Genomic DNA, 27,272 nt, shown 5'->3' on the forward strand with positions numbered 1-27,272 from the left:
AACCCTACAAGCTCCCTAATTAACCCTTCACTGCTGGGCATAATACACCTGTGGTGCGTGGCTGCATTTAGCGGCTTTTTAATTACCAAAAAGCAACGCCAAAGCCATATATATCTGCTATTTCTGAACAAAGGGGATCCCAGAGAAGCATTTACAACCATTTGTGCCATAATTGCACAAGCTAATTGTAAATAATTTCAGTGAGAAACCTAAAGTTTGTGAAAAAGTTAGTAAAAAATTTTAAGTTTTTTTTTTTATTTGATCGCATTTGGTGGTGAAATGGTGGCATGAAATATACCAAAATGGGCCTAAATCAATAGTTTGGGTTGTCTACTACACTACATTAACGCTAAAATGAACCCTACAAGCTCCCTAATTAACCCCTTCACTGCTGGGCATAATACATGTGTGGTGTGCAGCTGCATTTAGCGGCTTTCTAATTACCAAAAAGCAACGCCAAAGCCATATATATATGTCTGCTATTTCTGAACAAAGGGTATCCCAGAGAAGCATTTACAACGATTTGTGCCATAATTGCACAAGCTGTTTGTAAATAATTTCAGTGAGAAACCTAAAGTTTGTGAAAAAGTTAGTAAACAATTTAACAATTTTTTTATTTGATCGCATTTGGTGGTGAAATGGTGGCATGAAATATGCCAAAATGGGCCTAGAACAATACTTTGGCTTATCTACTACAAAAAATTATATACATGTCAAGGGATATTCAGGGATTCCTGACAGATATCAGTGTTACAATGTAACTATCACTAATTTTGAAGAAAAAAAAATGGTTTGGAAATAGCAAAGAGCTACTTGTATTTATTGCCCTATAACTTGCAAAAAAAAAAAGCAAAGAACATGTAAACATTGAGTATTTCTAAACTTAGGACGAAATTTAGAAACTATTTTGCATAGGTGTTTTCTTGGTGGTTGTAGATGTGTAACAGATTTTGGGGGTCAAAGTTAGAAAAAGTGTGTTTTTTTCCATTTTTTCATCATATTTTATAAAAAAAATATAGTAAATTACAAGATATGATGAAAATAATGGTATCTTTAGAAAGTCCATTTAACCCTTTCGTGACAGGGTTAAAGTGCCTACATCGGAACACCTGTTCCGATGTAGACAAATTGAAACTACGCGATCGTGCATACGATCGCGAGATTTCAATTATTGGATCGCATCTGGGGGGCGTCCCTACAACCCTAGGAACGCCCTCCAGACCGCGATCAAGTCCTTGAAGCACAGAAGGCTTCAGGACAGCCGTTTGTTATGACGTTCTATTCCGTCATAACGACTTTAAAGCCCAGTGTAAATATGACGGAATAGAACGGCATAACGGCGTTAAAAGGTTAATGGCAAGAAAAACGGTATATAATATGTGTGGGTACAGTAAATGAGTAAGAGGAAAATTACAGCTAAACACAAACACTGCAGAAATGTAAAAATAGCCTTGGTCCCAAACGGTAAATGGAAAAGTGCTGTGGTCCTTAAGGGGTTAAGGAAGTTTTCTACTAAATCTCAAGAGATCATAGAGAAATCACATGAGATTAGGGTAAAGTCGCACAAGATCAAAGTAAAGTAAACTGTGAACTCAGCACTGATGATGCTGTTTTGCTCTGAAACAGTAGCTGAAGGATAACTGCTTACATTAAATCCAGGTATACAATGTTTTCTTTCTCACAGAGTTGACATGCCCCGTTAAATATATCCTGGACATCCTTGCCAGATTCTTACCTTCAGCAGAGAGACCTTGGACATTTACTCCCCTGGCAGCCAAGAAATTCAGACAGACCTCAACATTTTCAATCTGTAATATGAACAGAAACAACAAGCAAGTTAGCCCTTTCATACACAATGAGTTATAAGCAGAAGGATGTTCAAACGCATGAATGCTTCACATTCAGAACAAACTTCAGCTCTTTGCTTAAATGTAACAAGAATTACTGCTAATTGGGAAATTCCTATAAAGCTTTCATTGTCAGCTATACGGCTTATAAAACAATTCATAGGGGCCAAAACCAGAGTGGTATGTCGGCAGACCCTCATCCAGCCCACTTAATATAAAACTGGGTTTTGCACAGTAGAAAAAGCAATGAAAGAGTCTATAGAAGACTTAACACTGTGTGTGTGTCTCACAGCTTGCATGACTGCCTCAATAAATAACTTCACTGAAAATATCCTTTGAGAAGTGGCCAATGCACAATTTATGTTAATGATCGTGTACAATCTGTAATGTTCCCTGCACCTCCTTTCAATAATGTGTAATATAACTAATAACTTTGTAACTTGTGAAAGGTTCTGGAAACACTTCAGAAATAATTTCATGGGCTTAAACTGTTCCCTTGCTTAACTATAAAAACATTAAACAAATCTTGTTAGTTCAGTGAGGTCAGGAGAGATGGGGGTAAGATATGTGATACTTAGACATTAAGGGCTCGATTTATCAAAGCCCTACAGCTGCAAGTTCTCACAAGAACTTGCTCGCCGTAATTTAACAAGCAGCAGTCCCCAGATCGCTGCTTCCCTAACCTCTTCGCCACCTCTAAGGTGGCGAAATTCAATCTCCGCAGTCGAGTCCAACCGAGGAGATTGACATCTCCTTCCCGTGCGTGATTGGGGGCGGGATTGCACGCAAGCACAAAATTGTCTGTCCCTGTCCGCCTCAGCTTTGATAAATCTAGCCCTAAGAGGTGGCAATGCGACTGGAAAATTACTGCATGTTGTAGCAGGGGTAAGACAGTTGCTTATATATGGTACACATTAGCTTACATTTTTCTTAATATTTTATAATGTATTAGACATCTTTGGAATGATTAAAAGATATATCTCATATGTAGGTAGGAGCGCAAGCGCCAGGTCACATGTTGGGGACAGAACAGTTCAAGGGGAGAGTATGATTAACCCAGGGGTGAAATATAGCCATTCTCAGGCAGTCAGACAGGGTTCATTCAGAGTTTTGTTTGCAACACATTTCCAGGTTATCTATTTAAAAGTCATGAGGAGCATGAGCAATTTAAGAAAATCCTAACACATCTGCAACTGCAGATTACTTGCACTGTGTAATATCTACAAACAATGAAAAATAACAAAGTAGTTCATTAAAATACAATAGCAGTGCTCTCCACAGAAAATGTTCCCAGCCGGATGGTATTATTAAGAAGCAATGTAATGCTTTCTTATATTATAACACTTTCTTCTATACAAAGAACAAAATAATTGCATAATTTAACATATTTATATAATGATAATTTATGGCACAAACATTAAGAAAAGGAATATTAGAGTGGTCAGTAAAATCACAAAAAGATAAAGATAGGTAAAGAAACCTAGGGCCCGATCCGATATAAATCGTCGCCTGCTTTTGCGCGGGTTTGGTATCCTATATACGGCGTAACTTAGAAGTTACACGTGTATATTTCTGTCTTCGCCCATTGTTTTTTGGCCCATAGACTGACATACAAAACACGTGCAGTTTGGTATCCAATATACGGCGTAAGTATTTACGCGCGTAGATTTCTGAAAATCTACTCCATTCTCATCTCACCACAAATTGCAGGCGCAGGAGCCCTTGCACTGACTAAAAAACCAACGTAACTCCCTGGAAGCCTTAACAAACACATACATTTAAGCAACATCTCAAGGTTAAAGGGACAGTATACTATGATATTGCTATTTTAAGGTTTATTTATGTATTTGAAATAGTGAAATGGATTGAGCTTGTAGGTACTTTATCACATTGGGGACATATACTTGCTTCTTTAATGTAAATTGGATTACCTTCATCTCTTTAGAACCCACTGGTGTAATTTATTCTAATGCTAACAAAGCTTGGCACTGATGCCAAAATATATAAAGCGACAGTCAACTCCAAAGAAAACCTTTTAAATAGAGCATGTTATTTCTAACTATTTTCATATTTAATTAGAACACTTGCTTTGTTCTCTTGGTATTCTTAGTTGAAAGCAAAACCTAGAATGGCTCATATGATCATAACACCTTCTTATCATTTAGAACACCTTCTAATTACGGGGCGCATCTTTTAGAACTTGGGATTATTTTTTACAATTCGTAGCTTTTTTTGCATCAAACTACTCTTTATTGAGACTTTACGTGAACAAAATACTGGCGTAAGTACTTGCGACGACTAAAATGTGTATTTGCGCACATTTTAGTTGATCGCCGGTTTTTGCTACTTACGCCAGTTTTGCATCTGACGGCGCAGTATATTGGATAGGTCGAGTTGCGAGGTGAAATTGCGGGTGGCTCGGGTTCTCTCGCTTGCGCCAAAAACTACGACCTATATCGGATCGCGCCCCTATTCTTTAATGAAGACTACATGTACAGCACTCAAGGGGTTAATTGTGATAAAGCAGTTTTAACACTGTTGTTGTAAAATACAAGCACTTTGTATTTGTTATACTGATTTATACCAGAAAGTAATTGACAGCAATGTAAGAAGTGGAGGGATTGTGCTTATTTAAAACATAACTTTTATTATAAAAAACCCCCACAGTTTTAAAATAGGAAAATGTAAATAAAATCACGTCCCTAACATGTTTCGCCTGAACAAGCCGTTCAAATCAGCCAAGAGGATTTCAGTAGCTCTCATTCTATTGGCTGATTTGAATTTGAAGATTCAAATCAGCCAATAGGAATACAAGTGACGTCATATTTGAACGCGTAACCTGCATTCAATATTCAGTGTATGGCGGTGATCGTACAAAGAGGTTCTTCCACGCTCCATGGCTCTGAGGTCGCCGGTCTTTAGTTCCGTGGTCATCTCCGCTCTACGCCGGCTTGGTCCTGGATGAAGATGGACTCCAAGAAGACTTTACCGCCACCTGGAAGAGGACCTTCTCCGCCGGACTTCAGGGACGCTGAGTACCTATTTGGGGCTTAGAGTTAGGATTTATTTTATTTTTTATTTTATTTTTTTAGATTAGGGATTTTGGGCACTGAAAAATAGCTGAATGCCCTTTTAAGAGCAGTTAAAAGAGCTGAATGTCCCTTTAGGGGCAATGGGTAGTTTAGGATTTTTTAGTGTAAGGTTTTTTATTTTGGGGGGGTTGGTGGGTGGGGGGTTTTACTGTTAGATGGGGGACTTAGTATTTTTTTATGCAAAAGAGCTGTCTAATTTAGGGCAATACCGTACAAAAAAGCCCTTTTAAGGGCTATTTGTAGTTTAGTATTAAATTAGGGATTGTTTTTATTATGGGGGGGGGCATTTTATTTTCATAGGGATTAGGTTTAATTTTTTTTATTTTTGATCATTTTCTTTAATGTTAGACTTTTTTATTTTTTGTAATTTTAGTTTATTTTAATTTAATCTTAGTTTTTTCTTTGTTTGTTTTTTTAAGTACTGTTAAGATTTTTTTTAATTTTAATTGTAATTTCGAATTTTATTATTTTATGTAATTTGGGGGTAATTTAGGGGGTGTTAGGTTAGGGGGCTTAGTAATTAAATTAGGTTTATTTCGATGTGGAGGTTTGGCGGTTTAGGGGTTAATAGATTAATTAGGTTTATTGCGATGTGGGTTAATGGCGGATTAGGGGTTAATAGCTTAAATAGGTTAATTGTGATGTGAGCGAATGGCGGATTAGGGGTTAATAGTTTTATTAGGTAGATTGTGATGTGGGTGAATGGCGGATTAGGGGTTAATCGTTTCATTAGTTATTGTGGTGGGGGTTGGTGGTTGACAGGTACATATTGCGCGCTGAATATGTGATACCGATTTGCGACACGGTTCTATGTAAGCTTATGGGAGTAAAAATAACGGGCGACAGGTGAAATATACGCTCCACATTTATATGCGGCGCCATATATGTGATAGCAAAACCACGTAAAAATCGGTTGTAATCTTGTCCCAGGTTTTTAAAATTCAAACTCTTTTCAGAGTAAACTGCTACAAAAAGACAGAATAGACTAGTTGCTTAGTGATCTAGAATATACAGTATACATAATTAAGAAGGTTTAACTAACTTGAATTTCTGTGTTGCGAACTGATTGGCATGCCATAGGAAACAAAAAACTTACAAATGTGCCAATCTCCCTTTTTAAGTTAAACTGGTACCTCTCACATACCCCAGGTTTTGTTTTTTTTTAGTAGATAACAGCTGTCTGAAAAGGAGAGGCTTATATATTCTGTACATAATTGGATAAAAGGGACAGTCTACCCCAGAATTGTTATTGTTTACAAAGATAGATAATCCCTTTATTACCCATTCCCCAGTATTGCATAACCAACATGTTTATAATAATATAGTTTTTACTTCTGATTACCTTGCACTTTAGCCAATCAGTGCCCTCTCATAGGTAACTCCACAGGCGTGAGCACAATGTTATCTATATGGCACACATGAACTAACTCTCTCTAGCTGTGAAAAATTGTCAAATGCATTGAGGTAAGAAGCGGCCTTCAAGGAATTAGAAATTAGCATATGAGCCTACCTAGGTTTAGCTTTCAGCTAAGAACACCAATGGAACAAAGCAAATTTGATGATAAAGTGAATTGGAAAATTGTTTAAAATTGCATGCCCTACCTGAATCATGAAAGTTTAATTTTGACTAGACTGCCCCTTTAACTCAAAGTCAAGCCCAGGTGCCAATCTCAGTGTGTGCCTTCCTGCTGGTTAGTAAAATGCTTTTATGCATGAGCTTGATCAACAATCAGTGCCTATTCAAGCTTCATGATTAGCATTAGACATGAGCACAAGGTGTCAATAGCAAAATGCAATACCACAGCATGCTGGAGGAGCCGTACTACATTTATACTGACTTCTAAGAAACCCTATATTTGTGTTGACTCTTTTATGCCCCTAATTAGCAGGCATCTTTATAGTATATTGTGGAAGCAGGATATAAGTAATGCAGTCACTTTTAAAAAAAATGACCAAATGAACTTATTAATATAAATTGTGTTACGGATTCAGAAAGATACAAAAAGGACTTTTTATAATATGCAAACTGTGACCATAAAGTTTGTGTTCAGAACTAAATACATATAATACTGAGGTTTATGCATTTTATACAGCAGGCACAAACGTGAAATATCCCTACCGGACCTCTGAAACAGATCATTTGTTCTGTGTGAGGTTTTTTCCACTTAATGACTTTTAACCTAAAGTAGCATTTAACATGAGATATGTTCCCGCAGAAGGCTTTAAATATATGTTTGGAAGATATTAGAGGACATTAAGGCACAGTGGGGAAAATCAGCTGCAGTTACTGGAGGACCTCCAATAATGGTTTCTTGAGATACTGTTCGTGAAGGAAAGGCTGGCTTGTCATGCACAAAATACTGAATCTGTATGCTAAAAATGCATCTATTCTGAAAGAAAGATCACTTTAATATAGGACATAAAGGGCAAGAATAAGACTGTTACTATAATGACCTTTGCAAGATTAAAAAAAAAAGGCTGTGTTAGATAAAAAAAAAAAAAGACATGAAAGCCAAAATTCAACTTTCATGGTTCAGCTTCAGACAGAGGAGTAGATTTATCAAGCAGCGGATGCTGCAATCTACCTGCGGCCGTAAGACTGCTGCCCCTTAACTCATCTGCCACCTCTGAGGTAGCGGACAGCAATCATCCCCTGCTGATTGACACCCCCTGCTAGTGGTTGTGCATGTGCAGGGGGCGGCATTGCACAAGCATTTCACAAGAAATGCTTGTGCAATGATAAATGCCGACAGCGCATGCTGTCTGCATTTATTGATGTTGGGTGAACATGTCTGCCCGACATTTGATAAATCTACCCCAGAGGATGTAATTTTAGGATACTTTTTACTTCTATCATAACAATTTACTTCATTCTCTTGGTATCCTTTATTGATAATCATACCTAGATAGGCTTGGGGGAGCAATGACTACTGGGAGTTAGCTGATTATTGATGGCTTCCCAAATATGCCTCTTGTCATTAGCTCATCCGATGTGTTTATCTGGACACCAGTAGTGCATTGGTGCTCTAAAGATAAAGGGACATGAAATTTTAAAGGGACATGAAACCCAATTTTTTTTCTTTCATGATTTAGAAAGAGCATACAATTATAAACAACTTTCCAATTTACTTCTATTATCTAATTTGCTTCATTCTCTTGATATTCTTTGCTGAAAAGCATATCTAGATATGCTTAGTAGCTGCTGATTGGTAGCTGCACATAGATGCCTCCTGTGATTGGTTCACCGTGTGCATTGCTATTTCTTCATTAAAGAATGAAGCAAATTAGGTAATAGAAGTAACTTGGAATGTTGTTTAAAATTGTATTCTCTACCTTAATCATGAAAGAAAATGTTTGAGTATAGTGTCCCTTTAAACATATTTCTAATTCACTAAAATTATTAATGTTTCTTTGTACTCTTGGTATCTTTTGTTGAAAATCAGGGTGAGTACGTGTCTAGAGCAGTTTTGCAAAAATGTTATTCATAGCACTAGATGGCAGCCCTATTTCCTGCTATGTTGTGCTCCAGACACATGTAGTGAATGTAGTCCAGCGCTAGATTAGCACGGGTAGAGTATTTAGTTAAATTCTATAATTCGAATATATTGTATTTTGTGATTGGATAAATGTTTAATGTATGTACTGCAATGTTGTTATTATATATTTATTGTAGGTAATCCTAAGTATTTATCAAATTCAGTTAATAAAAAGATATAAACAGGTATATACAACTGATATATATAAACTTGTTGTCTAATGTGAACTTCTTATCTATATATATAAAAACTAATAAAACATTTGTATAATTAGACAGAAATTTAATAACTTGTTAAAAGCATACATAAAATAAAAAGGGACGTCTCCCTTATAACATCGATTTCATCAGAGAAAACAATTGAATAACTGTAGTATATATTTCCGCTATTTGATAATCAGGTACTTGTTATATAGTGTAACAAATGATAATGTCCAGAAATTGGATTAAAAAAACTTAAAGATCCAAACGAGATGACCTCCCCGCTATTGTGGCAGGTGTGTGTTACCGGTCCGTTAGTGAGAGACTGGTATTTAAAAATATGTCATGTGACTTTTCCTACATCACACTTGTGATCGTAGCTATTTCAATATAGTTGTAATGTAACCAGTGATCCTTGATATTCTGTCAAGTGCTTATTATGTTGCAATTTTTTTAAACTTTAATCTGTATGTGTATCAGAAGGTGTATTCCCCTATTCCGTGTGTAATTAGGGAGTCTTGGGGGAGATTGCAACTTACGCTGGTCTCTTGGCACACCTGATTTCTCTTTTAGTGTGGTCTTTGCGGTCACATTCAGTGACTTGGATGTTAAACTTTGCGGTCACGTGCAGTGACTATAATGCAATCCTCGCAGTGTGGACTTGGCGGTCACTTGTAGTGGTGGGAATTGAACTCGTGACCTTTAGGGTAAGAAAGGGAGATCTTAACCATTAGGCTATGTGTATCTCACTTTCTGTGTTAGCTTAGTGGACTTGGCGGTCACTTGTAGTGACTGTAATGAGGTCTTTGCGGTCACGGAGGTGACTAGTGGTGGGGTCTTTGCGGTCACAAGTGGTGACTAGGAGTAGAATCTTTAGCGGACATCAGTGATGTTATACAGCAAGGTCTTTGCAGTCACAGATTGTGACTTGCATGTATTAACTTGCGGTTGTATCTTTGCGGTCACAGATTGTGACTTAAAAGTGGTCTTTGCGGTCACTAACAGTGGTGACTTAGAGGAAATCTTTGTGGTCACTAGTAGTGACTAACAGAATGATCTGTATCGTTGGCGAAACGCGTTGACCTTGACACTGTTGTCACTCTGCACTTTATGTTTTTATTTTGATTGCTGTTATAATTGCCAAGAAAGGAAAGAAAACTACTACAAGACTTCCTTTGCTGATTACCTCCTGCAACATTGCAGCTGGACGTTGTTACAACCTGCATTTGTTTCTAATCAGCTCTACTAAGTTGCACAGAGAGATTGCCAAGTTTTACTTTGATCTCCAACGATACAGATCATTCTGTTAGTCACTACTAGTGACCACAAAGATTTCCTCTAAGTCACCACTGTTAGTGACCGCAAAGACCACTTTTAAGTCACAATCTGTGACCGCAAAGATACAACCGCAAGTTAATACATGCAAGTCACAATCTGTGACTGCAAAGACCTTGCTGTATAACATCACTGATGTCCGCTAAAGATTCTACTCCTAGTCACCACTTGTGACCGCAAAGACCCCACCACTAGTCACCTCCGTGACCGCAAAGACCTCATTACAGTCACTACAAGTGACCGCCAAGTCCACTAAGCTAACACAGAAAGTGAGATACACATAGCCTAATGGTTAAGATCTCCCTTTCTTACCCTAAAGGTCACGAGTTCAATTCCCACCACTACAAGTGACCGCCAAGTCCACACTGCGAGGATTGCATTATAGTCACTGCACGTGACCGCAAAGTTTAACATCCAAGTCACTGAATGTGACCGCAAAGACCACACTAAAAGAGAAATCAGGTGTGCCAAGAGACCAGCGTAAGTTGCAATCTCCCCCAAGACTCCCTAATTACACACGGAATAGGGGAATACACCTTCTGATACACATACAGATTAAAGTTTAAAAAAATTGCAACATAATAAGCACTTGACAGAATATCAAGGATCACTGGTTACATTACAACTATATTGAAATAGCTACGATCACAAGTGTGATGTAGGAAAAGTCACATGACATATTTTTAAATACCAGTCTCTCACTAACGGACCGGTAACACACGCCTGCCACAATAGCGGGGAGGTCATCTCGTTTGGATCTTTAAGTTTTTTTAATCCAATTTCTGGACATTATCATTTGTTACACTATATAACAGGTACCTGATTATCAAATAGCGGAAATATATACTACAGTTATTCAATTGTTTTCTCTGATGAAATCGATGTTATAAGGGAGACGTCCCTTTTTATTTTATGTATGCTTTTAACAAGTTATTAAATTTCTGTCTAATTATACAAATGTTTTATTAGTTTTTATATATATAGATAAGAAGTTCACATTAGACAACAAGTTTATATATATCAGTTGTATATACCTGTTTATATCTTTTTATTAACTGAATTTGATAAATACTTAGGATTACCTACAATAAATATATAATAACAACATTGCAGTACATACATTAAACATTTATCCAATCACAAAATACAATATATTCGAATTATAGAATTTAACTAAATACTCTACCCGTGCTAATCTAGCGCTGGACTACATTCACTACATATCAACCACTGTTTTCTTAGAGGGGAATACATTAGTCTAGCAGGGTCAATTCTCCAGCGCCTCATCTTTCTCACTACCAGTTTTGTGCTCCAGACACATACCTAGGTATCTCTTCAACAAAGAATAACATAGGAATAAAGCAAATTTGATAATAGAAGCATATTTGAAACTTTTTAAAAAAATTGCTCTGTCTGAATCGCAAAACAAATTTTTGGGGTTTCATACCCCTTTAACTTTTATTATGTGTTTAGCCCTTCATTGGGGAAAAACACATATTTCAATGCAAAAATGCAATATAAAGTGCTCTAACACATAAGAGCATTTTCTTTTCACTCTTATGTCCATGAACCAATCTGAAAACCTAGACAGGAACTGATTGGTGTGTACACACGGTGCACTAGCTTGCTTGTTAATCTTTTTATTTGTTTTTATGTCCCTTTAAAAGTACTTCACAAGAGAGAAAACACATTTTATTTTTTTTAGCCAAGCTTAGTTGCCATTCTTATAACTTATTATAATTATAAATTATTTAATTATTTTTCAGCAATGTACATACAACAACAAAGCATTCAAAGACCAACAAATTAAGGCATCCATTACATATAGAGGGTCGCCCGCAAAAGCCGGCGACGCTAGATTTCGCGCGATTTTGGTATTACATATACGGCGTAGCATACAAGTTACGGCCGTATATTTCACCCGTCGCTCGCAATTTTTACTCCCATAGGCTAACATGGGACCGCGTCGTAAATCGGTATCCAATATCCAGTGCAAGGCCTTACGTGGGCGAAAATGGAGAAATCTTACTCCATTTTCACCTCGCCATAAAAGGCAGCCGTAGCAGGCCTTGTGCTGAGTATGGGCGCACCGGAACTCCCTAAAATGCCTGCAAAAATAAACTAACACCTAACGCATGCGCAATGTCTCTCTACCTGTCAACCGCAATCCTCCACCGCAATAACTAATAAACTCTATTAACCCCTAAACCGCCATAGCCCACACTGCAAGTAATAACTAAATTATTAACCCCTAAACCGCCATAGCCCACACCACAATTAACCTATTCTAGTATTAACCCCTAAACCACCATAGCCCACACCGCAATTAACCTATTCTAGTATTAACCCCTAAACCTAAGTCTAACCCTAACACCCCTTTAACTTAAATATTATTTAAATAAATCTAAATAATATTATCATTATTAACTAAATTATTCCTATTTAAAACTAAATACTTACCTATAAAATAAACCCTAAGATAGCTACAATATAATTAATAATTACATTGTAGCTATTTTAGGATATATTTTTATTTTACAGGCAACTTTGTATTTATTTTAACTAGGTACAATAGCTATTAAATAGTTAACTATTTAATAGCTACCTAGTTAAAATAATTACAAATTTACCTGTAAAATAAAACCTATCCTAAGTTACAATTACACCTAACACTACACTATCATTAAATTAATTAAATTAACTACAATTAGCTAAAATTAAATACAATTAAATAAAATAAACTATAGTACAAAAAAACACTAAATTACAGAAAATAAAAAAATTACAAGAAGTTTAAACTAATCACACCTAATCTAAGCCCCCTAATAAAATAAAAAAGCCCCCCAAAATAATAAAATTCCCTACCCTATACTAAATTACAAATAGCCCTTAAAAGGGCTTTTTGCGGGGCATTGCCCCAAAGTAATCAGCTCTTTTACCTGTAAAAAAAGAAATACAACCCCCCCAACATTAAAACCCACCACCCACACCCAACCTTACTCTAAAACCCACCAATCCCCCCTTTAAAAAAACTAACACTACCCCAATGAAGATCACCCTACCTTGAGCTCCGTCTCCACCCAGCCGGGCAGAAGTCTTCATCCGATCAGGTCACAAGTGGTCCTCCAGCCGGGCAGAAGTCTTCATCCGATCTGGGCAGAAGAGGTCTTCCATCCGGGAAGAAGTCTTCATCCAAGCGGCATCTTCTATCTTCTTCCATCCGACGAGGAGCGGCTCCATCTTGAAGACATCCGACACAGAGCATCCTTCCTGGCCGACGGACTAACGACGAATGAAGGTTCCTTTAAATGACGTCATCCAAGATGGCGTCCCTTGAATTCCGATTGGCTGATAGGATTCTATCAGCCAATCGGAATTAAGGTAGGAAAAATCCTATTGGCTCATGCAATCAGCCAATCGGATTGAAGTTCAATCCGATTGGCTGATCCAATCAGCCAATAGGATTGAGCTTGCATTCTATTGGCTGATTGGAACAGCCAATAGAATGCAAGGTAAATCCGATTGGCTGATTGCATCATTATATAATGAAATGTGCAATCTTTACATAGATAAGACACATTTGTTATGTTGCTTTACATTTTCTTAAGTTATATATGAAAAGCAGATGTGTCATAATTAGAGACACATAGTACTCAAAATGTTTCTCTTTCCCATCTAAAAGCAAAGGTTTCAGAATATAGTTGTCCATATTAGCCAATGAGCAATACCAGAGAGAGATGCCACCTCAGCCATGCTTTTCTGGACAGTTTATAGTTATACATGCTGCAGGGTTTACAATGAGGAACATGACCAGCAGCACTATTCACATGCTGTCTTGAGGCACTATTCATGTTCCTCCCTGCACACCCTGCAAAATGTATAATTGTCCAGGAAAGCATGGCTGAAGTGGCAACCCTAGTCCCAGAATTCAGTAGTACACAATCATATGCTTCCTGTTAGCTTCACATTGTGCTTCATGCTAGCTTCACATTGTACTTCCTGCTAGCTTCACATTGTACTTGCTGCTAGTTTCACATTACTTCCTGCTAGTTTCACATTGTACTTCTTGCTAGTTTCGCATTGTACTTCCTGCTAGTTTCACATTACTTCTTGCTAGTTTCACATTGTACTTCTTGCTAGTTTCACATTACTTCTTGCTAGTTTCACATTACTTCTTGCTAGTTTCACATTGTACTTCCTGCTAGTTTCGCATTGTACTTCCTGCTAGTTTCACATTACTTCTTGCTAGTTTCACATTGTACTTCCTGCTAGTTTCACATTACTTCTTGCTAGTTTCACATTGTACTTGCTGCTAGTTTCACATTACTTCTTGCTAGTTTCACATTGTACTTCTTGCTAGTTTCACATTACTTCTTGCTAGTTTCACATTACTTCTTGCTAGTTTCACATTCTACTTCCTGCTAGTTTCACATTACTTCTTGCTAGTTTCACATTGTACTTGCTGCTAGTTTCACATTACTTCTTGCTAGTTTCACATTGTACTTCCTGCTAGTTTCACATTACTTCTTGCTAGTTTCACATTGTACTTCTTGCTAGTTTCACATTGTACTTCTTGCTAGTTTCACATTGTACTTCTTGCTAGTTTCACATTACTTCTTGCTAGTTTCACATTACTTCTTGCTAGTTTCACATTGTACTTCCTGCTAGTTTCACATTTCTTCTTGCTAGTTTCACATTGTACTTCCTGCTAGTTTCACATTACTTCTTGCTAGTTTCACATTGTACTTCCTGCTAGTTTCACATTGTACTTCTTGCTAGTTTCACATTGTACTTCTTGCTAGTTTCACATTGTGATTCTTTAGATTCACATTTAATTTAAACAGCTTTTACTTAAACATGTTAGCATTTTGTTTTCACATGAAAATGTTTAAGTGCTGTTCATTGATGTACACAATACATTATTTTTGAGTACTTAGTCTCTTTCAGTATAGCAGGCCGCAGTCAAGGAGTAATGTAACCCTAGATATTCGCCATCTTAGCAGTTTTAAATAGGTGCACCCTGGTAAATCCAGATCCTCTCTGCACTTAGTAGTAATGTTTCTTCTAAAAAAGCCTTCATCTAAAGTGTCCAAACTTGAGATTACATCATTTATACACTAAATGGTCAGTAGCATGGTCAGTTACTAAAGTGATTTTTGTTGCGCATTTCACAGCAAAGCTTTGTTCTTCTATTTCTACACAATAAAATTAGATACAAAATGAGTATTTTGTTTGCTTAAAGGGGCATAAAATACAACATTTAAATAAACAATGGTGCTGTACATGTCACATTCAATGTATGTACTTTTAATTCATTGTTAATTTTAAAAAATGTCATGCAACTCTTTGGAAATAAACAATATAATAGAATATGAAAAAGGAAGAAATAATAACAAAGGGATCATCTGTCCTACTAGTTGTATATCTAAAAAGAGCAGTCTGCTCATAGATAACCATAAAGTACAAAACGTTTCATAAAGAGATTATGTTTTTTGAACTGCCCCTTAAAGGGTCACTAAACACAGTACAATTAATAAATAAATGCCTAATAAAAAAGACAATGCAAAAGCTTTTCTCACAAAGTTAGTTACATTTTTCTTCCTAATGCATCATGTGACAGTCATCAGCCAATCACAAAATGCATATACAAATATTCTGTGAATCTTGCACATGTCTCAAAAAGTTTGCATAAAAACGAATGTACACATTTAGATAATGGAAGTGAATTGGAAAGTTGTTTAAAATGTGGTGCTCTATCTAAATCATGAAAATTTAATTTTGACTTGACTGTCCCTTAAACTTCACAAATGACTTGAGAAAGAAACTCAAGTGCATGCGTCCAGTTCTTAGAGAATGGTAAGATATGAAAATGTAGAATAAAAAAAAGATATAAAAATACTTAGCTCTATGAATTGATACTGAATGTGTCTTAAAAAGTTTTTACAGTTAGTTAAAATTCTTGAGAAGAACAACTGACTGCAATATTCATTTTCCACAACTTTTTAATTGGGCAGGAAGTCCTGATTGTCTCTCGTCCAGTTCTCATTTCTTTTTATGTTAGTTTATGATTATCACAGTTTTTTTCATTACAAATAATAGCTGTTGTATTATTTTGCAATACACGCCATCAGCTATAAACAAAGCAATTTCAGTACTGATCCAAATAATATGTCACCATTTATTTCTAAAGATAAAACCAACACACAACTCATTCATCTGCTAATGAAAAGCAAATGTATTGTTATAGAAATGAAAACAAGTCAAATATAAAAAAACAAAAAACTGACTAGGCTAGGACATTAAAAGTATAATGTTCTTGTGCTACAAAAAATCACACATATTAAATCTACTTTTAGTTGAAGCATTGGAAATTACATGATATTTGATCGTATAATTTGCTGCCTTTTGCTGCCTAGCTACAAAACACAATAGAAAAAAGTATTATGTAAATATTGAGTCTGACAAAAAGTGACAATGTTTGGTATGAATAGAATGACAAAAAAGAGATATATGAAAATGGCAAAATAAAATGTCTAAGGGAGATTGTAATAAAAAATTTGCTTCTATTGTCCCTCTACATATCAAACTAAAACTGGGAACTCACATTCACATGTATTGAAAATATAACACAATATAACACAATATTGAACATTTAAACAATAAAATAAAATTCCTTTCAATATACTTTTTTCACAAATGTAATACAAGTAGTCAAAACATAATTTATGTACTAGAAAAATGCCATTCAAATGTAGCTACAGTTTGTATATCCTTTCCCCCCCCCCCCCTAACCTAGGTGTGCCTGGCACATTGGTAAAAGGTACTCAGTGACTTCCTATTTCCTTATTTTTTGCCCTTTTGAAGCTAATCTAAACATTCAATATACAGTACCCTCCACAAATATTGGCATCGTTGGCAAATATGAGCAAATAAGGCTGTTAAAAATGGTCTTTATTGTTTAACCTTTTGATCTTTTGTTAAAAAAAATACACAAAAATAATTAAATAAATATAGCTGCAAGCAGCAATAGAGGTGGCCAGCGCATTATTTTTGCAATGCCATATAAGTAGTTATGTCACAAAATAAAGCTATACAACAACTGTTTACAGTTCTAACATAAGCATTTGGAAAAAAAAAACACATTTTCGAAATGTTTGCGTTTTTTAAAATGGCTGCCACACCATATGACCTATACTTTCAACATGAACAAATGTAACTCTAGGTGACAATATATGGTTATACAGCAAATTTCACAGTTTTAACATAAGCGTTGGAAAGAAAACACAGTTTCAAAATGTTTGCGTAAACCAATATGGCTGCCACAGCTTGTGACTAATTCCTTCAACATGAACAACTGTGACTCTAGGTCACAATATAAGACTGTACAGCAAATTTCACAGTTCTTACATAAGCGGTTGCAGAGAAAATAGACTTTAGAAATTTTTGTGTAAACCAAGATGGCTGCTCGATCGTAAGATATACAGCCTCTATATTATGCACAATAGTGCTCACTATAGATGTCAATAAACATGGCAAAAATAAAGCATTTTTGTAAAACGGTTTTTGTTTTATTATGATTTTAAATATATCGTTAAGCAATTTTGAACAATTCAAAATGGCTGCAAAACCACATGACATATCAACTTCTCTTGAACAAATCTGAATGTTAGTCATAACATAACTCTATAAACAAAATTTCAAGTCTGTCCCATAAGCGGTTTCGGAGAAGAAGATTTTTATAGTTTTTTAAAATGGCACATACGAAACAAAATGGCCACTAAGCTATGCAATGTATGGCTTTCAAATTGCACATACTAATGCTCACTATAGACCTCTACAATTTGCAAAAGTTTCATGAAAATTTGCAAATGTTTTATTTCACGAAGGCGATTGCGCAATGCGAATTTTAACTGCAATATTGTCTTTAAGGGTTATGACTATGTGTAATCATGTGTCTATTACACTGTAATATTGTTAAATATTGTAAAACTAATGTATAAAGTGTAAAATTACGCAATTAAATGGCGATAAAAAGGTTAATGTCTCACAGCAGCCATGTTGATTATGGAAAAATCGCAGTTTGAACAAACTTGGTAGAGGACCTTGCAAGGAGCATATGTGCAAAATTGCGCTTCATTGCACTAAGCGGTTTAGGAGAAGAAGATGTTTGAATATTTTCACAAAATGCAAGATGGTTGCTACATCATGTGACCAAGTCACTTCTGTTGAGCAATGGAAAATCTAGGTCATAATATCACTAAGCACAGCAAGTTTCAAAGTTGCAACATAAGCAGTTCCAGAGCTAAAGATTATTAAGCAGTTCTCCAAATTTGTCGTAAAAACAATATGGCTGCGTAACCCTATGACCTATGAGTTCAATATTGCATGAGATGTATCATTGCAATAGGCTGTACCAGCATAACTGATTTCAAGAGTTTAACATAAGTAATTTGTGTTTTGTGAGCAATTGACTCAAAAGAGGAAGTATTGAATTACAAATAATTACGATAAATATAAAACCGATATTGCTGCCGCATCATGTGACTGATTCTCTCCTAATGACCAATTATGAATCTAGGTAACAATATAAGACTGTACAGCTAATTTCACAGTTCTTACATAAGCGGTTGCAGAGAAAAATAGACTTTCGAAATTTTTGCGTAAACCAAGATGGCTGCCCGATCGTAAGATATACAGCCTCCATATTAAGCACAATAGTGTTCACTACAGATGTCAATAAACATGGCAAAAATAAAGCATTTTTGTAAAACGGTTTTTGTTTTATTATTAATTTAAATATTTCGTTAAGCAATTTTGAACAATTCAAAATGGCTGCCAAACCACATGACATATCAACTTCTCTTGAACAAATCTGAATGTTAGTCATAAGATAACTCTATAAACAAAATTTCAAGTCTGTCCCATAAGTGGTTTCGGAGAAGAAGATTTTTATAGTTTTTAAAAATGGCGCATACGAAACAAAATGGCCGCCAAGCTATGCAATGTATGGCTTTCAAATTGCACATACTAATGCTCACTATAGACCTCTACAATTTGCAGAAGTTTCATGAAAATTTGCAAATGTTTTATTTCACGAAGGCGATTGCGCAATGCGAATTTTAACTGCAATATTGTCTTTAAGGGTTATGACTATGTGTAATCATGTGTCTATTACACTGTAATATTGTTAAATATTGTAAAACTAATGTATAAAGTGCAAAATTATGCAATTAAATGGCGATAAAAAAGTTAATGTCTCACAGCAGCCATGTTGATTATGGAAAAATCGCAGTTTGAACAAACTTGGTAGAGGACCTTGCAAGGAGCATATGTGCAAAATTGTGCGTCATTGCACTAAGCGGTTTAAGAGAAGAAGATGTTTGAATATTTTTGCAAAATGCAAGATGGCTGCCACATCATGTGACCAAGGCACTTCTCTTGAGCAATAGCAATTTTAGGTCATAGTAGCACTAAGCACAGCGAGTTTCAAAGTTGTAACATAAGCAGTTCCAGAGCTAAAGATTTTTAAGCGGTTGTCGAAATTTGGCGCAAAAAGCAATATGGCTGCAAGAGCATGTGACCTATGAGTTCAATTTTGCATTAGATGTAGCATACCAGATTTTAAGAGCTTTGCAAAAACAGTTAAGCAGTTATGGGCAATTGAATACAAAGCTTGGCGGAATAAAAAGAATAATAATAATAATAATAATCCGAACAATAACAATAGGTTGTCCTGCAACTTTGTTGCTGGCCACCTAATTAACAATTGCAAACACAACACAGGTTTATCCCCAAAAAAAAAACTTTGTTAAATATATGTATGGCACAATTATTGGCACCATGTAGTCAACACTTTGTGCTACCTCCCTTTGCCAAGATTACAGCTCTGAGTCTTCTCCTATATTGCCTGATGAGGTTGGAGAATACATGGCAAGGGATCTGAGACCATTCCTCCATACAGAATCTCTCCAGATGCTTCATATTTCAAGGTCAATGCTGGTGGACTCTCCTTTTCAATTTACCCTACAGGTTTTCTATGGGGTTCAAGTCGGGGGACTGGGAAGACCATAGCAGGACCTTTATTTTGTGGTCAGTAAACCATTGTTGTGTTGATTTTGATGTACATTTCGGATTATTGTCCTGCTGGAAGATCCAACCACAGCCCATATTAAGCTTTCTGACATAGGCAGTCAGGTGTTCTATTTTAATACCTGTTGATATCTGATAGCATCCATGATACGATGTATCCTAACAAAATGTTCAAGTTCAGCAATTCTCTAGCTGTGACCCTTGGAGATATTTTGGCCACTCGAACCATCATCTTCACAGTTGAGACAATATAGACAGACATCCTCTTCAATGTTGATTCATAATATTTCCAGTTGACTGGAGCTTCTTAATTATTGCCCTGATGGTGCAAATAGCTTTGCTATTCTTTTATAGCCACTTCCCATTTTGTAAAGCTCAAAAACCTTTTGCCGCACATCACAGTTATATTCCTTGAATGACTAAAGGAATTTGGCCTATGTGTTACCTCATATGTATACCCCTGTGAAACAGGAAGTCATGGTTGAACAATTTCCTGTTCCTAATCCACCAGGTATACTAAAAAAATGTAAAATATCAATGGAAATATACTTCAAATATATTTTTCTCATATGTATTTATAGGGGTGCCAATAATTGTGCCACACATATTTAACAAAGCTTTTTATATATATATACTTGCATTTAGCCACCAATCAGCAAGCTCTATCTATGGCGCTGAACCAAAAATGGGCCGGTTCGTAAGCTTACATTCCTGCTTTTTCAAATAAAGATACCAAGAGAATGAAGAATAAAGATAATAGGAGTAATTTAGAATGTGGCTTAAAATTGCATGCTCTATCGGAATCATGAAAAAATAAATTTGGGTTCAGTATCCCTTTAAGGTTACAAATGATCTACAAGAAAATCTAAAAGGCTATTTCTCTATATTAATCCTTCTCGATCTGTCTGCAGCTTTTGATACTGTTGACCACTCTCTCTTGCTCCAAACCCTCCAGTCTTTTCGCATTGGTGACAAAGCCCTTTTGTAGTTCTCTTACTACCTCCCTAACTATTCTTTTAGTGTATCCTTCTCTGGCATATCCTCTGCCTCTTTACCACTTACTGTTGGGGTGCCATAAGGCTCTGTTTTTGGCCCCTTTCTCTTGCCAATCTACACATAATCCTTAGATTCCTTAATATAGTCCAATGGGTTTCAGTATATTTTGTATGCTGATAACACCCAAATCTACCTCTCTGCACCAGACCTACCCATCTCCTGACTAACTCACTTCACTAACTGTAAGTTATTTCATCCTGGATGTTCTTCAACTACCTGAAGCTGAATCTCTCTAAACTAAGCTCCTTATTTTCCCCCTTATCCCAAGACCCCCTACCCCCCAACTCTCTATAGCTGTTGATTAGATCATCCTGACCATTCAAGCCTGATGCCTTGGAATCATACTTGACTCCGATCTTGCATTGACTTGCGACATCCAGTCCTTGTCCAATTCCTGCCTTTTCCACATTAAAATCATCTCCGAAATTCACTGCATCCTCACAAGACACAAACTAAGATTTTACTCCACTCTCTCATCATTTGCCACCTTGACTACTGTAACTCAACCCTTGCTGGTATCCCTAACTGCAGTTTGTCCCCTTTATAATCCATAATTAATAGCTCTACCAAGCTGATCTTCCTTACATGTCCCTCCTCATCTGCTACACCTCTCTGCAAATCCATTCATTGGCTTACTCTAGCCTCCAGAATAAAACACAAAATCCTGACCTGAACATTTAAGACCCTCAATAACACTGCTCCCCTAATATCTTTGCCCTTGTCTCCAGATAGTCTCCCACCCATCCCCTTTACTCTTACCACGTTCTCTCCTCCTCTCTTGTTACTTCCTCACAGTCTACAGTACTTCTCCAGGTTGGCTTCAACCTTGTGGAACTCTCTGCCTTGCTCCACAAGACTTTCCCCTAGTTTTCAACGTTTCAAGCATTCGTTGAAGTCTTTACTGTTCAGGGATACCTAAAATGTATGCTAACCTTTCTTACCCCAGTTCCTCTCTTCCTTTTTTCAGTCCTTTGCACCCCTTTTCATGGGTTAACAATAATAAAGAGTAGATATCTAAAAAAAAAATGACATCTGGTTCTATGCTACTATCTCATAGTACTATATAAGGCATCAGTCTCTTTTACCTTTATGTAGAGAAAAATAGTTTGTAATATATTCATTTTCTCTATTATTTTATCTAACAAGCCAAAGAAAAATCTATTTTTCACCTTTTTCATCACTCATCAGAGTATTATATATTAAAAAGATAAATTGACCTAAGTGGATAATTATGGATAACTTGATATAGGTGTTATTGAACATCTGTAAATCAAGTTTTGAAACATTATTAAAGGGACATTAAATGGAGGATTTTAATCTAATGATTTCATCTCTACCATAATTTAAAAGAAAATTTGTGCAACACAATTATTTTCTTTTATGATTCAGATTGAGCATACAATTTTAAACAAATTTTCAATGTACTTCTATTATAAAATTTACTTTGTTTTCTGGTGAGCCAATGACTAGAGATATATATGTGCAGCCCCAAATCAGCACCTTGCTCTCAGTAGTGCAGTGCTGTTCCTAAGCCTAACTAGGAATGGTTTTCAGCAAAAGATAGCAAGAGAAAAAAAGCAAAATTAGATCACAGAAGTAAATTGGAAAGTTATTTAAAATTGTATGTTCTGTCGGAATCATGAAAGAAAAATGTTGGATTTCATGTCCCTTTAATAGTTTTAATTTGTTTTTTTAAGATAAGTGTTTCTCATATCATATGGGATCCCTCAGCTAATCGTCATAATGTAACTCTTCAATCTGCTAACCCTAAAATCTCTGATAATGATGAATATAGTTGGGTTTAGATTATAGTGGACAGAGAGTTGGGGAGCCATTTCATTCTTGGACCCAGGCAGCACAATGTATTGATTTGAGGGGGCCATACCTATGTAGCCACCAATAACTTGCCATATATTGTAGCTCCCAAGCAGAACTGTAGCTATGTATTTAACCATTTTGTAAGGGTTAAAAACAAAGTAGATAGCAAGGGATACTAAGGCAAAAATGACATACTCTAGCCAATTAGGGCATTTCACTTTTGCATTAAACTGAAATGTTAACTACTAGAGCAGTAGGTACAATTTCCAACACATTTAAATAATTTTATCTTGAAAAGAGCAATGTGCATAATTTGTAGGGCAAGAACTATTGTGACCTTATGATAAGACTGATTTGTTAATGCAAACAAGGATAAACTAATAAAAGAAAGAAAGGAGAAGCCCAAAATAGAATTAAAAGTTAAACTAATTTAGAATACTTTGATGGATTAAAGTTTAAATATTCTGCAGCTGTTAAACACACATGCACAAATACACAGCTGTAAAATATATACACAAACATCTACTCATGTGAGATTTCAGCCTTAAGCAGATATCTGTTTTTATTTAAATTCATTTATTGCTATGCCAAAAAGTCTTGGTCAGGGAATTGGGATTAGTTAACTATAAAATCAATACTTGTGACTTGGTTACTCAATAACTGCAGTTAAAGGGACAGTATACACCAATTTTTTTTATAACTGCATGTAATAGACACTACTATAAAGAAGAATATGCACAGATACTGATCTAGGCTGGGACACCCTTTGAAAGGGTCTGGGAGCAGACACTACCCCCTTCTCTGATTTTGAAAAAACAGATTAGACTAACAGAAGCCAGCAGTAGTCTGTAAATGAGCGTATACATCTGACACTTTGGGGCTTGGTTAGGAGTCTGAAAATCAGCACGTTATTATAAAAATGAGCAAAACCAGGGGGGCGTCCCTATGATGCTAGGTACGTCCTCCTAACCGCGATCACACCCAGGAAGCACCGTTGGCTTCAGGACAGCCAAACGGCTATGACGTTGTATTTCGTCTTAACAGCGCTAAAGCCCAACTCCATTTGGACTGAATACAACTCTATAATGGCGGTAAAAGGTTAATTGTATTTCTTATTTATTGCCTGCAGGGTGGGGTCCTTCCTTACCCTCCCACTTCCTGATCCCTCCAAACAGCTCTCTTACCCTCCCCCCTGGTCTTTGTCTTTCAGGGGCGGATCCAGAGCCCAATATTGGGAGGGGCAATGTGCCAGATTGTGTGACACATATCCACATAGACACATACACACATATGCCGATACACACATATAAACAAACACAGATACACACACACATGTATATACATAAACACAATTGCAGACACATATATAGTACACACAATCTCGTATACACACACATGCGCATACTTACACACAATTACAGACATATAAACACAAGCACATACACACACAAACATGTACAGATATACAAAAATACACATGCACATACATACACGCATATATACACAAACACATACACACAAACACGCACAAACACACACAAATAAGACATATATATAAGGAAACAGACATATGCACATATACACAAACACACTCATAATTACAGACATATATACAGGGAGTGCAGAATTATTAGGCAAGTTGTATTTTTGAGGATTAATTGTATTATTGAACAACAACCATGTTCTCAATGAACCCAAAAAACTCATTAATATCAAAGCTGAATAGTTTTGGAAGTAGTTTTTAGTTTGTTTTTAGTTATAGCTATTTTAGGGGGATATCTGTGTGTGCAGGTGACTATTACTGTGCATAATTATTAGGCAACTTAACAAAAAACAAATATATACCCATTTCAATTATTTATTTTTACCAGTGAAACCAATATAACATCTCAACATTCACAAATATACATTTCTGACATTCAAAAACAAAACAAAAACAAATCAGTGACCAATATAGCCACCTTTCTTTGCAAGGACACTCAAAAGCCTGCCATCCATGGATTCTGTCAGTGTTTTGATCTGTTCACCATCAACATTGCGTGCAGCAGCAACCACAGCCTCCCAGACACTGTTCAGAGAGGTGTACTGTTTTCCCTCCTTGTAAATCTCACATTTGATGATGGATCACAGGTTCTCAATGGGGTTCAGATCAGGTGAACAAGGAGGCCATGTCATTAGATTTTCTTCTTTTATACCCTTTCTTGCCAGCCACGCTGTGGAGTACTTGGACGCGTGTGATGGAGCATTGTCCTGCATGAAAATCATGTTTTTCTTGAAGGATGCAGACTTCTTCCTGTACCACTGCTTGAAGAAGGTGTCTTCCAGAAACTGGCAGTAGGACTGGGAGTTGAGCTTGACTCCATCCTCAACCCGAAAAGGCCCCACAAGCTCATCTTTGATGATACCAGCCCAAACCAGTACTCCACCTCCTCCTTGCTGGCGTCTGAGTCAGACTGGAGCTCTCTGCCCTTTACCAATCCAGCCACGGGCCCATCCATCTGGCCCATCAAGACTCACTCTCATTTCATCAGTCCATAAAACCTTAGAAAAATCAGTCTTGAGATATTTCTTGGCCCAGTCTTGACGTTTCAGCTTGTGTGTCTTGTTCAGTGGTGGTCGTCTTTCAGCCTTTCTTACCTTGGCCATGTCTCTGAGTATTGCACACCTTGTGCTTTTGGGCACTCCAGTGATGTTGCAGCTCTGAAATATGGCCAAACTGGTGGCAAGTGGCATCTTGGCAGCTGCACGCTTGACTTTTCTCAGTTCATGGGCAGTTATTTTGCGCCTTGGTTTTTCCACACGCTTCTTGCGACCCTGTTGACTATTTTGAATGAAACGATTGATTGTTCGATGATGACGCTTCAGAAGCTTTGCAATTTTAAGAGTGCTGCATCCCTCTGCAAGATATCTCACTATTTTTGACTTTTCTGAGCCTGTCAAGTCCTTCTTTTGACCCATTTTGCCAAAGGAAAGGAAGTTGCCTAATAATTATGCACACCTGATATAGGGTGTTGATGTCATTAGACCACACCCCTTCTCATTACAGAGATGCACATCACCTAATATGCTTAATTGGTAGTAGGCTTTCGAGCCTATACAGCTTGGAGTAAGACAACATGCATAAAGAGGATGATGTGGTCAAAATACTCATTTGCCTAATAATTCTGCACTCCCTGTACACACAAACTCATATACACACACATACTTATGCACAATTACAGACATATAAACACAAACATACACAGACACATATATACACAAACATACATATAGATACACACCAACACATTCACAAATATACAAACGCACATGCATGCACACACATATATATATATATATATATATATATATATATATATATATATATATATATATATATATATATATATATACACAAAAACACACATATGCACATATACACAAACAGACACAAAATTAGACATATATACACATAAACACAAACTCATATACACACACATGCACATACTTATACACAATTATAGACATATAAACACAAACACACACACACACACATGGATATACATACAAACCAAATACAAATTATACAAATGTAAACACATATATACACAAACACACACATATGCATATACCCATTAAACACAGATGAACATATATGCACACATAAGAATTTACACTGCAATTATCCGTGTAAACATTCAGCTAAATCTGTTAAATATTATGCTATTTAATTTTCCAGCCAAGGTAACTAAAAAAATAAAAAGTTTGATTTAAATGATTATTTTATTAGCTAAACAGATTATATTAAATTTTGGATACAGAAAAAAGCCAACAATAAATATACTCAGAAGAAATATCTGGTGGCAGATCAATATAGAAAAAATGGATGTGTTGATGGATATTAATAATAGCATAGAGATAAATATGGAAAAATTGTCTATTTATTTGAAGACTCTGACTGTAACCAAGCAGAAAATGTATTAAGTGAATTTAAAAATACAGAATATTTTGCTGAACAACAAAGAAAGGGGTAATTGAAAAACTTAGTTTGTAACCATAAAGTAATTGTAAAAGTTTAAAGTGAATGTCAATTTTAAAAATTTGATTAAAAACAGGGGCACTTTAATTCATCAAAATTTACATTTCACTCCTGTTGAGAAAAAAAAATACCTTTTAAACTTCAAAGTAGCTCCAGCTTCCTCCACTCGTCTCAGAGCCTCTTCCTGGGTCTAAAATAAGGAATCCGGCTAACTCCAAACACGGCGTTCAATCAGACACTGATTCCCCTGGGGGGGGGGAAGCCGTGATTGGAGGATGACC

At 36.3% G+C, this 27,272-nt stretch overlaps 1 protein-coding gene across 1 annotated transcript in view; it reads right to left on the bottom strand.

The window, feature by feature from the left end:
* NAV3 (neuron navigator 3) overlaps nucleotides 1-27,272 on the bottom strand; it is a 756,623-nt gene that overhangs the window by 467,086 nt on the left and 262,265 nt on the right. Inside the window, 1 exon segment of the mRNA XM_053716761.1 lies at nucleotides 1,736-1,808. Coding sequence (XP_053572736.1) covers nucleotides 1,736-1,808 — 73 coding nt within the window.

The sequence above is a fragment of the Bombina bombina genome, chromosome 6 (assembly GCF_027579735.1).
Source record: "Bombina bombina isolate aBomBom1 chromosome 6, aBomBom1.pri, whole genome shotgun sequence".
In the NCBI taxonomy this organism is placed as follows: Eukaryota; Metazoa; Chordata; class Amphibia; order Anura; family Bombinatoridae; genus Bombina; species Bombina bombina.